This window comes from Oncorhynchus gorbuscha, linkage group LG12 (genome assembly GCF_021184085.1).
Source record: "Oncorhynchus gorbuscha isolate QuinsamMale2020 ecotype Even-year linkage group LG12, OgorEven_v1.0, whole genome shotgun sequence".
Lineage (NCBI taxonomy): Eukaryota > Metazoa > Chordata > Actinopteri > Salmoniformes > Salmonidae > Oncorhynchus > Oncorhynchus gorbuscha.
In genome coordinates this window covers 66092193-66109083 of record NC_060184.1, presented here as the reverse complement: position 1 = coordinate 66109083, position 16891 = coordinate 66092193, and the positions used below count along the sequence as shown (strand labels likewise).

Sequence of the window (16891 nt, the reverse complement as noted above, 5' to 3'; positions counted from 1 at the left end):
CATCAAGGACACCACTTCACTGAGGGCGCTTTGAGAACAGTTGGGTCTGTGGCCCAGAGGCCTGCAGAGAGTTGAAGATGGAGACCATGTAGAGCGAGAAGAAGGTCCAACAGTACCAGAGTGACAAAGGGTGTACTTGGGTCTTCAATCCACAGCACGCGTCTCATATGGGAGGCAGCTGGGGGAGAATGATCGCCATCCATTATGCTGAAGGTGGGTCCATCCAAGCTGACTTATGAAGTCATGATTACATTCATGGCGGAAGTCGCAGCCATTATGAGTGCTCGTCCATTAGTTCCTTGATGACAGCAAAACTGTTCTCCCTAAAGGTTGGTGCACTCCCCCCCCCAAGGTGAATTCAATGAGAAAGATGTCTTCAGCCGGCAGTGACGGCAAGTTCAAAGCTTTGCCAACACCTTCTGGCACCGCTAGAAGAAAGAGTATCTTCCTTCCCTGCAAAACCAAAGGAAGTGGCAGAAAGAGAAGCCCAACCTTCAGGAGAGAGACATTGTGATGCTGAGAGACAGTCAAGTGAAAAGGAAAGACAGGCCCATGGGCATCTTCGTGAAGACCTTTCCTGGCAGAGGTGGGAAATTAAGAAAGGTTGAAGTCAATACAGCAAGAGATGTGTCATGCGAGACTTTTCTGTATCCAGTTTCAGAGACTACTAGTGATGTACTAGTGATGTTCTATTGATGTACTAGTGATGTTCTGGCCCCCCAATGGTGGAACAAACTCCCTCACGACGCCAGGACAGTGGAGTCAATCACCACCTTCCGGAGACACCTGAAACCCCACCTCTTTAAGGAATACCTAGGATAGGATAAGTAATCCCTCTCACCCCCCCCCTAAGTTTTAGATGCACTATTGTTAAGTGACTGTCCCACTGGATGTCATAAGGTGAATGCACCAATTTGTAAGTCGCTCTGGATAAGAGCGTCTGCTAAATGACTTAAATGTAAATGTAAATGTAATGTTCTAGTGATGTTCTATTGATGTACTAGTGATGTTCTAGTGATGTTCTATTGATGTACTAGTGATGTTCTATTGATGTACTAGTGATGTTCTATTGATGTACTAGTGATGTTCTATTGATGTACTAGTGATGTACTAGTGATGTTCTAGTGATGTTCTATTGATGTACTAGTGATGTACTAGTGATGTTCTATTGATGTTCTAGTGATGTTCTAGTGATGTTCTATTGATGTACTAGTGATGTTCTATTGATGTACTAGTGATGTTCTATTGATGTACTAGTGATGTTCTATTGATGTACTAGTGATGTTCTAGTGATGTTCTAGTGATGTTCTAGTGATGTACTAGTGATGTTCTATTGATGTACTAGTGATGTTCTAGTGATGTTCTATTGATGTACTAGTGATGTACTAGTGATGTTCTATTGATGTACTAGTGATGTTCTAGTGATGTTCTATTGATGTACTAGTGATGTACTAGTGATGTACTAGTGATGTTCTAGTGATGTTATATTGATGTTCTAGTGATGTACTAGTGATGTTCTATTGATGTACTAGTGATGTTCTAGTGATGTTCTAGTGATGTACTAGTGATGTACTAGTGATGTTCTATTGATGTACTAGTGATGTTCTAGTGATGTTCTAGTGATGTACTAGTGATGTACTAGTGATGTTCTAGTGATGTTCTATTGATGTTCTAGTGATGTACTAGTGATGTTCTATTGATGTTCTAGTGATGTTCTAGTGATGTACTAGTGATGTACTAGTGATGTTCTATTGATGTACTAGTGATGTTCTAGTGATGTTCTATTGATGTTCTAGTGATGTACTAGTGATGTTCTATTGATGTTCTAGTGATGTTCTAGTGATGTACTAGTGATGTACTAGTGATGTACTAGTGATGTTCTATTGATGTACTAGTGATGTTCTATTGATGTACTAGTGATGTTCTATTGATGTACTAGTGATGTTCTAGTGATGTTCTAGTGATGTACTAGTGATGTACTAGTGATGTTCTATTGATGTACTAGTGATGTTCTAGTGATGTTCTATTGATGTACTAGTGATGTACTAGTGATGTTCTATTGATGTACTAGTGATGTTCTAGTGATGTTCTATTGATGTACTTGTGATGTACTAGTGATGTACTAGTGATGTTCTAGTGATGTTCTATTGATGTTCTAGTGATGTACTAGTGATGTTCTATTGATGTACTAGTGATGTTCTAGTGATGTTCTAGTGATGTACTAGTGATGTTCTATTGATGCACTAGTGATGTTCTAGTGATGTTCTATTGATGTACTAGTGATGTACTAGTGATGTACTAGTGATGTTCTAGTGATGTTCTATTGATGTTCTAGTGATGTACTAGTGATGTTCTATTGATGTACTAGTGATGTTCTAGTGATGTTCTAGTGATGTTCTAGTGATGTACTAGTGATGTTCTATTGATGTACTAGTGATGTTCTAGTGATGTTCTAGTGATGTACTAGTGATGTTCTATTGATGTACTAGTGATGTTCTAGTGATGTTCTAGTGATGTACTAGTGATGTACTAGTGATGTACTAGTGATGTTCTATTGATGTACTAGTGATGTTCTATTGATGTACTAGCGATGTTCTATTGATGTACTAGTGATGTTCTATTGATGTTCTATTGATGTACTAGTGATGTTCTATTGATGTTCTATTGATGTACTAGTGATGTTCTATTCATTTACTAGTGATGTACTAGTGATGTTCTATTGATGTACTAGTGATGTACTAGTGATGTTCTAGTGATGTACTAGTGATGTACTAGTGATGTTCTAGTGATGTACTAGTGATGTTCTATTGATGTACTAGTGATGTTCTATTGATGTTCTAGTGATGTACTAGTGATGTTCTATTGATGTACTAGTGATGTTCTATTGATGTTCTAGTGATGTACTAGTGATGTTCTAGTGATGTTCTATTGATGTACTAGTGATGTTCTAGTGATGTTCTAGTGATGTACTAGTAATAATGGTGGCATCCTTACAGATACTAGGCGGGGAGTGTTCTGGCCCCTGTAGTAGGTTTGAGTTCATTTTAAAGTCTATTTAATTTTTGTCCTCTGTATGGCACTGCTTACTGATAAGGCCTACGTTTCTATGTTCTGTCAAATAAGAATCCTTGTTAGCGTTGCAAATGGTGAAAGTCACTCTGTGGAGCTGCAGATATGATCAAACTCCATCCGTGCAGTCAATTTGAGAAGAACTATTCTGTATGGATGATCGTTTAAGTGATAGATTTAAGTCTTTTCTTGATGGCTGCATGGTTGGAGATATCTGTTCTATTTAATTGATCTTGCCATGTTTGGGGAATTGTTATTGCATACGGCAGCATATTTTTGAGTTCATGATAATATGACATAAGTAAAAAAATAATTAAATTAAAACATTTAACCTTTATTTAACTAGGCAAGTCAGTTGAGAACAAATTCTTATTTACAATGTCGGCCTACCAAAAGGCAAAAATGCCTCCTGCGGTGACAGGGACTGGGATTAAAAATAAAAATATAGGACAAAACACACATCACGACAAGAGAGACAACACAACACTACATAAAGAGAGACATAAGACAACAACATAGCATGGCAGCACCACATGAAAACACAGCATGGTAGCAACACAACATGACAACAACATGGTAGCAACACATCATGGTAGCAAAACAACATGGTAGCAACACATCATGGTAGCAACACATCATGGTAGCAACACAACATGGTAGCAACACAACATGGCAGCAGCACAACATGGTAGCAACACAACATGGTAGCAACACAACATGGTAGAAACACATCATGGTAGCAACACAACATGGTAGAAACACAACATGGCAGCAGCACAACATGGTAGCAGCACAAACCATGGTACAGACATTATTGGGCACAGACAACAGCACAAAGGGCAAGAAGGTAGAGACAACAATACATGACATGCTGTGATGTGATGTGCTGTTAGTGAAGCTTTAATAATCAACATCATCTTACTTCATGTTGTTTTTCCTTCTTCTATGTCAGTTTTACTCCGTTTCTAATACTGTACCTACGAACTGGTGGTAATAAATCATTATGCAATATGATAGATCAACTCTATCCAGCAACTATCTGCTAAACTTAAGAAGGGGACTCTTGCAAGGGCAGAATAGATATTGTGAATGATTAGTCCTTGCATCCATAGCTTATGAAGTTGAGAGTAGTTCCATTTCTCCAACCTCATCGCTTGTAGAAGCATGGCTTTTTTTCCCGAAACAAGGGGTGGTGGGAACACTTTGATATTGTTTCAACTGCTGATTGCTGCTTAGTTGACAGATGATTTTAAAGAGTGCGTGCTTGTGTGTGTGTTAGAAGTCCATATAAATGATTATCCCTTTTTAAAGCGTGATTGGAATGAATAATATATGCTGTATTATAAAGAGAGACCTGAGCAGTTAGCGGCTGTCTGGCCTAAAGGGACTTAGTGTCAGGGCTTTGGCTTTGTTCGAAGTATGCACATTAAAGAGAGAAAGACAGAGAGAACCTGCACTACAGGGCATACAGATCTGTAGTGTGGCAACTGGTTCAACCCCTGTAGATCCATGTCAGAATTCAAAGTTGACAGTACAAGTTAGTTCATTGTAACCCCATTATCTATGTGAAACCTACTTATTGAGCATACTTTATTTTGTGAAGCAGAGCCCTGAGGGTATATCAGGTTGTTTTAGTTGAGCATTCTGTTTGACAGGGGTTACTGTTTTAATAATGATGTTGTTTGAGGGTGTTGATGGTGGAGTTTAAAAGTCGGGGCTTAGCAGAGGAAGAAGGTAGGAGAGTAGATAAATAAATCATCTGAGAAAATGTCAATCATCAACATCTCCGCTCTGCATTTTGGTCCACACACACACACACACACCCATACACACAACAAATATTTCAGAAGTGGTTGATATACGTGAACAGACAGGAGGAGGGAGGGGGAGAGAGGCAGTATTCTCCTTAGCAGTAAGTCTAGTTGTGGCCTTGAACTGACTGTAACATTGGCCTCAGTCCTTCGTCTTTAAAGCTCCTGCATTGTGTGTGACTGTGATTTAAATAAAGTTATGGGGGATTCAAACATGGCAAGATCCCCAAAATGGCAGCTGGGCAGACACTTAGTAAGAGTAGCCTCTGACCCCCATTAACTTTAATGGCTCTGTTGAGCAAAGCTACAACCTCTCTAAAAGATCACAAAGTTAATGTGGGCCAATGTAGGAGGCCCAATTGAAAAGCTGTGGTTTTATAGAGATTCAATGTACAGTTTAATTATGTACAGTAGCATAAGTGATGTGTGTCATCGACCATTTCAGTTTGTTTTCTAGTATTCACATTTCACACACGGTCTTCCTTGTATTGTAATTAATGATGACATCACAAGGTGAATCTCTCTTCTCCTCGGTTGTGGAAAGACAGGACCCGTAGAGAGAGAAAGTTGTGTGTGTGTGCGTGTGTGTGTGTGTGTGTGTGTGTGTGTGTGTGTGTGTGTGTGTGTGTGTGTGTGTGTGTGTGTGTGTGTGTGTGTGTGTGTGTGTGTGTGTGTGTGTGTGTGTGTGTGTGTGTGTGTGTGTGTGTGTGTGTGTGTGTGTGTGTGTGTGTGTGTGTGTGTGTGTGTGTGTGTGTGTGTGTGTGTGCTATGCTCAGTAAGACATCTGTAGGAACTATTGTAGGATGTGTTTGGAGGATTCATGAAATCTGTAGTTGTTCTAACTGAAGTGTGTGGTTGGATGGGTAAGGTTTAATGCTTGTCGTCGGGAGAGTTGAGTCAGAAGGAGATTCTTTTTTACAAAAACCAAAAGGATTACTTTTGCTTTTATATTTGCCCCTTTTTCTATGATGTAATCAGTGATGGAACTTTGAGCACTGGCTAGCTGGCCTAGTAGATCACATTTTCTACTAGCCTGGTCTGAAAAGTACTAGCCACAGGATTGCTTAATTTCCATCCCTGGTTGAAATGATGTAACTTTAGGTTACGCACCTACAAAAACCTAACTGTGTGTGTGTGAGAGAGAGAGAGGTGTAAGAGTAAGTAACATCAGACAATAGTAAGAATAAAACAGTATACATTTCCATACTGTCTAGACAGGAAGTGTTTAGAAAGGTGAAAATATGTCCTCATACTAACTGCTAGAGTCAAGCCACCTCTCTATCTCTCCTCTGATCTGTCCTTTGCTTTCTCTGTTTGTCTCTCCTTGTTCTTAGAGAAACCAATCTGTAATGACGCACTCTTTTCTTTCTTTGCACACACACACACACACACACACACACACACACACACACACACACACACACACACACACACACACACACACACACACACACACACACACACACACACACACACACACACACACACACACACACACACACACACACACACACACACACACACACACACACCTGAATCAACTGTCAGTCAGTGAGCCAGTGTCCTCAAACAGTCTGTCTAGTTAATCAGTGAGACAGATTTAGACTCTGAGCTTTGTGGTAAAACAACCATTTGAACCTTCTGTTTGTTCTTTTGAGTAATGTCTCACCTCCATATCCCTAAAGTATACACATAACCTGTAGAAGTGTTGAAAGTATGACTACAATGAAAAAGACAGACAGTGTAGTGAGTAACTACGATGTACTGTAACAGACCACGTCTGGCGTGTTTCCAGCCAGACAGATTACTGGGAATTAGACTAATTGATGGATCCTCATTAGATTTATCTCCCTGACAGTTATCATCAAAATGATCACATTATAACATTTTCAAGGCTGGAATATCATCTGTGTTTTCTTTACTTTCTTGCACGCACACAGGTGGATGAATACATATATTTCCGTTACCTATAGCTGCAGTATCCCTGTGAAACCTCCTGTACTAATGGCTGTCTGGGTTTGGGTTTATTCTCTGCAGGCAAAGAGAGAGGGAAGGAGAGGGAAAGGGAGTGAGCTAGAGAGTTTTCTCTTGGACGGATTCAGATGCTGCTGAGCTATCCGGCTCTCACCTTGGCAGTCTCTTTTCTTTTTCCCCTTCTTATTCCCACTTTCTCTCTCTCTCTCTCCCCCATCTCTGTCTTAAAGTCTATAGAAAGAGCAAAACGAGAGGGAGATGAAGTACCCTGTAAGTATTCTCCAGCCATGCTGTGGGAGGGAGGGAAACTGCCATAGTACAGTTTCATTTTTTCCTTTTAGATCTGAGTCATGTTGAGAGAGGAGGAAATGGACAAATACCTGATGTGAACCACACACATACACACAGGTTTAGGGGAAGGTTGGGGGGGTGTACAGCTACCTCAGCTGACCCTGTCAAGGTACAGCATTTGACCACACACACACACACAGTTTCCATCCTCAATTACCCACACAAACAGCCTACGGAGCCTGAGGATAGCTTCATTAGTAATCCTCTCCTCAGCCCTGATAACGATCGATGGCGGCCGGTGTTGCGCTGGGGACCGGAATGAGCGTCGCACCTCCACTGATAACAATAAAGCTGTTTGCTGGCTGTAATTGCATTTCCAGCACTGAGACCAGAGAGGGTGACCGCTTTAAATACCCACATTTACACTACAAATTACTCTGGAGAGAGAGGTGGGAGGGTGGGGTATGTGTGTGTGTGTGTGGGGGGGGGGTGATTCCAAATAGTCTCTAGGGGAAGGGTGTTTCTTTCTCCTGTTTAAAATTTTATCAGGCGCGGAGCCGCAACTTAAACTAGATTCATTAGCCCTATCCTATCTGCCAGTAAATGATAGGGCTGACTATTAAATGTTTATGATGGATTGTGTGTGTGTGTGTGTGTGTGTGTGTGTGTGTGTGTGTGTGTGTGTGTGTGTGTGTGTGTGTGTGTGTGTGTGTGTGTGTGTGTGTGTGTGTGTGTGTGTGTGTGTGTGTGTGTGTGTGTGTGTGTGTGTGTGTGTGTGTGTGTGTGTGTGTGTGTGTGTGTGTCAGAAAATTATGTGCATGTATCTGACAGTCTCCCCTCTTTCCACAGTGCAGTGCTTGTAGTGGTTTAATTGTACTACAGTGCCTTCAGCATTGGTTGTTTGTGGTGCCTCTGTGTGTTCTCTGTGTGTTTTCACTCCCTATTCCTCTTATTGGTTGTCTAATATCATGGCTGTCACACACACACAGTGGTCACCCAGTGTGTCAGAAAATTATGTGCATGTATCTGACAGTCTCCCCTCTTTCCACAGTGCAGCGCTTCCCCTAGTGGTTTAATTAACTACTACAGTGCCTTCAGCATTGGTTCAGCAGAGAACGGTTTAGGCTATGGTATGCCTCTGCCTCAGTGTTCTCTACGGTCAATTACTTCCTTTCAGTACTGTTTTCACTCCCTATTCCTCTTATTGGTTGTCTAATATCATGGCTGTTCACAACACACTCACACACACACAGTTTAATATCATGGCTATTCACAACACACTCACCCAGTGTAATATCATGGCTATTCACAACACACTCACCCAGTTTAATATCATGGCTATTCACAACACACTCACACACACAGTTTAATATCATGGCTATTCACAACACACTCACCCAGTGTAATATCATGGCTATTCACAACACACTCACCCAGTGTAATATCATGGCTATTCACAACACACTCACCCAGTGTAATATCATGACTATTCACAACACACTCACCCAGTCTAATATCATGGCTGTTCACAACACACTCACCCAGTGTAATATCATGGCTATTCACAACACACTCACCCAGTGTAATATCATGGCTATTCACAACACACTCACCCAGTGTAATATCATGGCTATTCACAACACACTCACCCAGTTTAATATCATGGCTATTCACAACACACTCACACACACAGTTTAATATCATGGCTATTCACAACACACTCACCCAGTGTAATATCATGGCTATTCACAACACACTCACCCAGTGTAATATCATGGCTATTCTCAACACACTCACCCAGTGTAATATCATGGCTATTCACAACACACTCACCCAGTTTAATATCATGGCTATTCACAACACACTCACAGTGTAATCACAACACACACTATTCACAACACACTCACCCAGTTGTAATATCATGGCTATTCACAACACACTCACCCAGTGTAATATCATGGCTATTCACAACACACTCACCCAGTGTAATATCATGGCTATTCTCAACACACTCACCCAGTGTAATATCATGGCTGTTCACAACACACTCACCCAGTGTAATATCATGGCTATTCACAACACACTCACCCAGTGTAATATCATGGCTGTTCACAACACACTCACCCAGTGTAATATCATGGCTGTTCACAACACACTCACCCAGTGTAATATCATGGCTGTTCACAACACACTCACCCAGTGTAATATCATGGCTATTCTCAACACACTCACCCAGTGTAATATCATGGCTATTCACAACACACTCACCCAGTGTAATATCATGGCTATTCACAACACACTCACCCAGTGTAATATCATGGACATTCACAACACACTCACCCAGTGTAATATCATGGCTATTCACAACACACTCACCCAGTGTAATATCATGGCTATTCACAACACACTCACCCAGTGTAATATCATGGCTATTCACAACACACTCACCCAGTGTAATATCATGGCTATTCACAACACACTCACCCAGTGTAATATCATGGATATTCACAACACACTCACCCAATGTAATATCATGGCTGTTCACAACACACTCACCCAGTGTAATATCATGGCTATTCACAACACACTCACCCAGTGTAATATCATGGATATTCACAACACACTCACCCAGTGTAATATCATGGCTATTCACAACACATTCACCCAGTTTAATATCATGGCTATTCACAACACACTCACCCAGTGTAATATCATGGCTGTTCACAACACACTCACCCAGTGTAATATCATGGCTATTCACAACACACTCACCCAGTGTAATATCATGGCTATTCACAACACACTCACCGAGTGTAATATCATGGCTATTCACAACACACTCACCCAGTGTAATATCATGGCTATTCACAACACACTCACCCAGTGTAATATCATGGCTGTTCACAACACACTCACCCAGTGTAATATCATGGCTATTCACAACACACTCACCCAGTGTAATATCATGGCTATTCACAACACACTCACACACCCAGTGTAATATCATGGCTATTCACAACACACTCACCCAGTGTAATATCATGGCTGTTCACAACACACTCACCCAGTGTAATATCATGGCTATTCACAACACACTCACCCAGTGTAATATCATGGCTGTTCACAACACACTCACCCAGTGTAATATCATGACTATTCACAACACACTCACCCAGTGTAATATCATGGCTGTTCACAACACACTCACCCAGTGTAATATCATGGCTATTCACAACACACTCACCCAGTGTAATATCATGGCTATTCACAACATACTCACCCAGTGTAATATCATGGCTGTTCACAACACACTCACCCAGTGTAATATCATGGCTGTTCACAACACACTCACCCAGTGTAATATCATGGCTATTCACAACACACTCACCCAGTGTAATATCATGGCTGTTCACAACACACTCACCCAGTGTAATATCATGGCTGTTCACAACACACTCACCCAGTGTAATATCATGGCTATTCACAACACACTCACCCAGTGTAATATCATGGCTATTCACAACACACTCACCCAGTGTAATATCATGGCTATTCACAACACACTCACCCAGTGTAATATCATGGCTATTCACAACACACTCACCCAGTGTAACATCATGGCTGTTCACAGGGCTTTGAAGCAGAAGGGCATTTTGTCAGTCTTTGAAGTGTATTCATCTGCCTGTGGTCATTTGATTTGTTCTCTTTGCTGTGTTCTTTCTTCTCCTTCTGTTTGTTTAGTTCCATCCTGGAGACTATTTTTAATACGCATTCAAAAACAAATGTATAATTCTACATATGTTTTGTTCTCCTGTCCCAATAGACGTTTGAAAAGCAAAGTGATTATGAGATGTGTTGATGCAGTGGAATAGAATGCTTTTTGATCCTGACTGTCAGTAAAATGGGGTAATAGAATAACTTCATTGTTTCCAAGGGAACACCAGGTGTGTTGTTAATTCATAAATCACAAAAGACAATGTAAACAATGGCAAAACCAGACAGTCCATATGAGTTAAACACACAGAACAGAATTTTCTGTCCATTAAACCAATCAATGAATCATTGAAACGTTATTTATAACCCCTTTTTACATCAACCCTTGAGGTTGAGTCTGTATTAAATAGATCTGGCATGACAATAAGACTTCTGATGTTAGTCATCCTGCAATACCAGAATTGGCCATAGGAGGTCAGTGTTGTCCTGGATTCAAGGCTAACATCTTCAGTAACCTCCAAGACAAATATCATCCCCTTAGCTACAGTCCTCTCACTTTGTAATGAAAAGTCTCCACTTGTGTGTTGAAGCATGTTATTTTATTACTCCTAATGGACACACGAAAAGAGAACCTGAAAACCCTCAACTTATTGCAGCTCTTCGGTGTAAGTCTCTCCTGCCTGTCTGGACCAAAAGGTTGGCTTGGAGAGGATTTGTCGACCCACCAGTTCCCAGTTTCCTTATGCTCAGTGGTCAAGCATAATGCTAGTCCTTGTGTCTCCCTCTCACCCGAGATGACCTTCCCTTCACTGTTTCCCAGGTCCCAGCTGAGTGCTTACACAGAATAGGGTGGACTCAGACTGGACCCCCCTGGGGGTTACACAGAGAGGACAGTATATTTGTAAATGGTGGTGTGGTTGGAATGAACTTGCATTACCCCACAAGTGTTTTTCACTCCACTGCTTGCTGAGTTTTTTAAAATTTATTTTACCTTTATTTAACCAGGCAAGTCAGTTAAGAACACATTCTTATTTTCAATGACGGTCTAGGAACAGTGGGTTAACTGCCTGTTCAGGGGCAGAACGACAGATTTATACCTTGTCAGCTCGGGGAGTAGGTTCTGTAGGCTAAGGAGCATGTCTGACTGACTCTGTGTGTTATAGACAACCAGGTACTGCAGTTCGGGAAGCTGGTGAGCACATCCAACATCTACGAGCCTGTCGCCCAGGGAGACCAGAGGAAGCCTGTAACCGTGACAACGGACCAGCCACTGCTCTGGAGCATGGGCATCTGCAGGGACAGGAAATGACATCATCGACCAGGGTGCTCCACCTCCTTCCAGAATGAACAAATGGGTGTCATTTAAATAGGCTAATGGCTTCCTCTCTCTCCCCAACTGGAAATTCACACTTCTGCTTAGTTGAAATAGTGTAAAAATGCCTCTTTCCTTCCTTGGTGAAGGAATTTCTGAATGGTCACAAGAGGAAGCCACTTTACATTATAGATTCACCACTAGCCTAGAAAACTCTGTCCTGATTCCAAACTGGAGACTTGTCCCTTCCCCTTAAAGACTAACCATTGCATATCTGACGTGGGGGTCAAATCCATACTTCTCAAGGGTGGATTTTAGGGTGCAAGTCTACGGTTTGGAACTCAGCCCCAATGTGCCTTCACCGTTGTCGCATAACAAACAGAGATACACATTATATACAAGTCAAACATAAGTCAAGCTGCGTATTTCCTTGATTTATTAACACAGTCAAATAAAAACATTGCAAACAATGTTTTTTAAAAATGGCATCCCTTCACTATCCTCCCACCACCACTTTTCCACATTGCCCTGCTGCCAAATGTCTCTGGTTATTGTAGTTCTGTAGTTGTAGTTCTGTAACATCTCCAGAGGTTAAACCGCCCCTGAGAGAGATAAGAGAACTCACAATAACAGGGCCACACAGAGGCTAATTCAGTTTCTCCCCTTTACCCAAAAGTATACAATCATCCACACCTCTTAACTGTAGTGGCAGAAATGCTATATGCCTTATGATTTAAAATAGTGTGTTTCACGCATTCCATCAAATCAAATAGAACTGCAAAACATAGTTTGATATTATCGCAGATCTACATGCATCTATGCACATATCTTGTGGTCCTTCTGTAGCTCAGTTGGTAGAGCATGGCGCTTGTAACGCCAGGGTAGTGGGTTCGGTTCCCGGGACCACCCATACGTAGAATGTATGCACACATGACTGTAAGTCGCTTTGGATAAAAGCGTCTGCTAAATGGCATATATTATTATTATATTATTATTATTATTATATCTTGATAACAAATGAATCATATATGTGGATCTTGTAGACAGGTAGCATTAGTGCACTTTAGAACACTGTAGTCAAATCACCCAAACCCTAACCTAACCTAAAAAGCCAAATGGACTGAACTTGAATTGTTTTCTACCAATAATGTGCACAATACAGCACTGAATGACTACTGTCCAACTGACTCCTGGTGTGTGTGTCCTGCAGTGTTGAAGGTGTGGTCCTACTTTCACAATGTTATTGTTGAAGATGTGGATGAGCTTGACAAAGAACCCGATGAAGCTCATGATGGCAAACCCAATCACTGTCGCCATGGCAATCTTCTGGAATTCTAGAACAGAGATCAAGAGAGATGGTACAATAATATTCTCTCGTCATGACATTTTACAGACCTACAATTCCCGAGAACTCCACAAGAACCGTCTTGATCGGTGTGGTTTCTTTCTGAGAAAGATGGAACTTTTGTCAGCAAGGCAATGATGACTGTTTTACAGGAGTTTTATTGAATCTGTGTGGATGTTTTCGACGGTGGCCTGGTTTGACAATCTTAATGTTTGTAACAAAAACAGGCTAGACAGTGGTAGGGGTGGCCAGCAAGGTCATCGGGGTGCAGCAGACACAGCTCTTAGAAAGTTTTAGGAAGTAAGTGATGAGGAGAGCTAACAGTATCCTAGACTGTCCTAATCACCCGGGCATTGACGATTTTGAGCTCGTCCCTTCAGGTCATTGTTTTCAACTTCCCAAATTCAAGAGCAATAGATCCAAGAACTCATCCCACAGGCCATAAACTTTCTACATCTACACAGGAAAATAAATCATGCATATTTATTGATGCACGTTTTCACAATGACTGCGCCTTTTATTGATCGTACACTGTAACCAATCGCATGATGTATATCTGTTGTATGGTTGTCACTGTTTTTAAATGTTGCCTTTATTGTTGAACCCTGACTGCACAACACATTTCCCAATTGGGACAATAAAGACATTGGTTTGTTTGATTGAAGGGGTTTAAAATATAAACATGGCTACTCCGTTCACTTGATGTCATGCTAAAATAACTAGATTCCTTTGGATTATGATCTGTGGTTATGTTACAGCCAAATTCTACAGTGGATTAAATAAAATAAAAAGTCCCCTAATCTACACCCCATAATGACAAAGCGAAACAGATTTTTTAGAATGTTTGCAAATGTATTAGAAATTAAAAACAGAAATACCAAATTTACATAAGTATTCAGACCCTTTGCTATGAGACTCAAAATTGAGCTCAGGTGCATTCTGTTTCCATTTATCATCCTTGAGACTGTGGTAAATTCAGTTGATTGGACATGATTTGGAAAGGCGTACACCTGTCTATATAAAAGGTCCCACAGTTGACAGTGCATGTCAGATCAAAAAACCAAAGCTATGAGGTCGAAGGAATTGTCCGTCCACTTGATTGTGTAGAGGCACAGATCGGGGGAAGGGTACCAAAAAAATGTCTGCAGCATTGAAGGTCCCCAAAAACACAGTGGCCTCCATCATTCTTAAATGGAAGAAGTTTGAAACCACCAAGACTCTTCCTAGAGCTGTCAAACTGAGCAATCGGGGGAGAAGGCCAGGCAGGTGACCAAAAACCCAATGGTCACTCTGAAAAAGCTGCAGAGTTCCTCTGTGGAGATGGGAGAACCTTCCAGAAGGGACAATCATCTCTGAAGCATTCCACCAACCTGGCCTTTATGGTAGAGTGGCCAGACGGAAGCCACTCCTCAGTAAAAGGCACATGACAGCCTACTTGGAGTTTGTCAAAAGGCACCTAAAGGACTCTGACCATGAGAAACCAGATTCTCTGGTCAGATGAAACCAAGATTGAACTCTTTGGCCTGAATGCCAAGCGTCATATCTGGAGGAAACCTGGCACCGTCCCTACGGTGAAGCATGGTGGTGGCAACAGCATGCTGTCGGGATGTTTTTCAGTGGCAGGGACTGGGAGACTAGTCAGGATCGAGGGAAAGAAACGAAGCAAAGTGTAGATCCTTGACGAAGACAATGACCCTACACAGCCGAGACAATGCAGGAGTGGCTTTGGGGACAAGTCTCTGAATGTCCTTGAGTGACCCAGCTGGAACCTGGACTTGAACCCGATCGAACATCTCTGGAGAGACCAGAAAATAGCTGTGCAGCGACCGCTCCCCATCCAACCTGACAAAGCTTAAGAGGATCTGCAGAGAATCATCGCATCATACCAAAGAGAAGGCTGTAATCCTTTCCAAAGGTGCTTATACAAAGTACCAAGTAAATGGGGAGAATACTTTGTTTTTTATTTTTAATAAATTTGCAAAAATGTGTTTTTGCTTTGTCATTATGGGGTATTGTGTGTAGATTGTTGAGGGAGTAAAACTATTCTAAAATGGATTAAGTTGGTAAAGTAATACAATTTGGAAAAAGGGAAGGGGGTCTAAATACTTTTGTTTATGTAGCTGTGCATTTGGAAAGTATGTGGACACCTGCTCATTGAACATCTCATTCCAAAATCATGGGCATTAATATGGAGTTGGTCTCCCCTTTCTGCTATAACAGCCTCCAGTCTTTTGGGAAGGCTTTCCACTAGATGTTGGAACATTGCTGCGGGTTTAGCCACAAGGGCATGAGTGAGGTCGGGCCCTGATGTTGGGCGATTAGGCCTGGCTTGCAGTCAGCGTTCCAATTCATCCCAAAGGTGTTCAATGGGGTTGAGATTGGGGCTCTGTGCAGGCCAGTCAAGGTCTTCCACAGATATCTTGAGACACCATTTCTGTATGGACCTCGCTTTGTGCACAGGGTCATGAGGAAACAGGAAGCAGGAAAGGGCCTTCCCCAAACTCTTGCCACGAAGTCGGAAGCGCGTCTATAATGTCATTGTATGCTGTAGCATTAAGATTTCCCTTCATTGAAACAGGGGCCTACCCTAAACTATGAAAAACAGCCCCAGACCATTATTCCTCCTCCACCTAACTTTACAGTTGGCACTATGTATTTGGGCAGGTAGCATTCTCCAGGCATCTACCAAACCCGGATTAGTCTGTCAGTCTGCCAGATGGTGAAGCGTGATTCATCACTACAGAGAATGCATTTCCACTGCTCCAGAGTCTAATGGCGGCGAGCTTTACACTACTCCAGCCGACACTTGGCATTGCGCATGGTGATCTTAGGCTTGTGTTTGGCTGCTCAGTCATGGAAACTCATTTCATGAAGCTCCCGACAAGCTCCCGACAAACAGTTATTGTGTTGTTTCCAGAGGCAGTTTGGAACTCGGTAGTGAGTGTTGCAACCGAGGACAGACGATTTTTACTCACTTCAGCACTCGGTGGTCCTGTTCTGTGAGCTTGTGCGGTCTACCACTTCGCGGCCAAGCCATTGTTGGTCTTAGACCTTTCCACTTCACAATAACTGCACTTAGTTGACCGGGGCAGCTCTAGCAGGACAGAAATTTGACAAACTAACTTGTTGGAAAGGTGGCATCTTATGACGGTGCCAGGTTGAAAGTCACTGAACTCGTCAGTAAGGCCATTTTACTGCCAATGTTTATCTATGGAGATTGCATGGCTGTGTGCTATATTTTATACACCGGTCAGCAAAAGGTGTAGCTGAAATAACCAAATCTACTAAATTAAAGGGGTGTCCAAATACTTGTGTGTGTATATATAGTGTATATACAGTGCCTTGCGAAAGTATTCGGCCCCCTTGAACTTTGCG

The 16891-nt window shown here is 41.8% G+C and overlaps 1 protein-coding gene across 6 annotated transcripts in view; it reads left to right on the top strand.

The window, feature by feature from the left end:
• tpk1 (thiamin pyrophosphokinase 1) overlaps positions 1-14176 on the top strand; it is an 84085-nt gene extending 69909 nt beyond the window's left edge. For all 6 annotated transcript variants that reach the window (XM_046292674.1, XM_046292672.1, XM_046292668.1 and 3 more), the window contains one exon: positions 12023-14176. In XM_046292674.1, the coding sequence (XP_046148630.1) occupies positions 12023-12168 (146 nt within the window). In that variant the 3' untranslated portion in view covers positions 12169-14176. The remainder of the gene's footprint in view (positions 1-12022) is intronic.
• The last annotated feature ends 2715 nt before the right edge of the window (positions 14177-16891 follow it).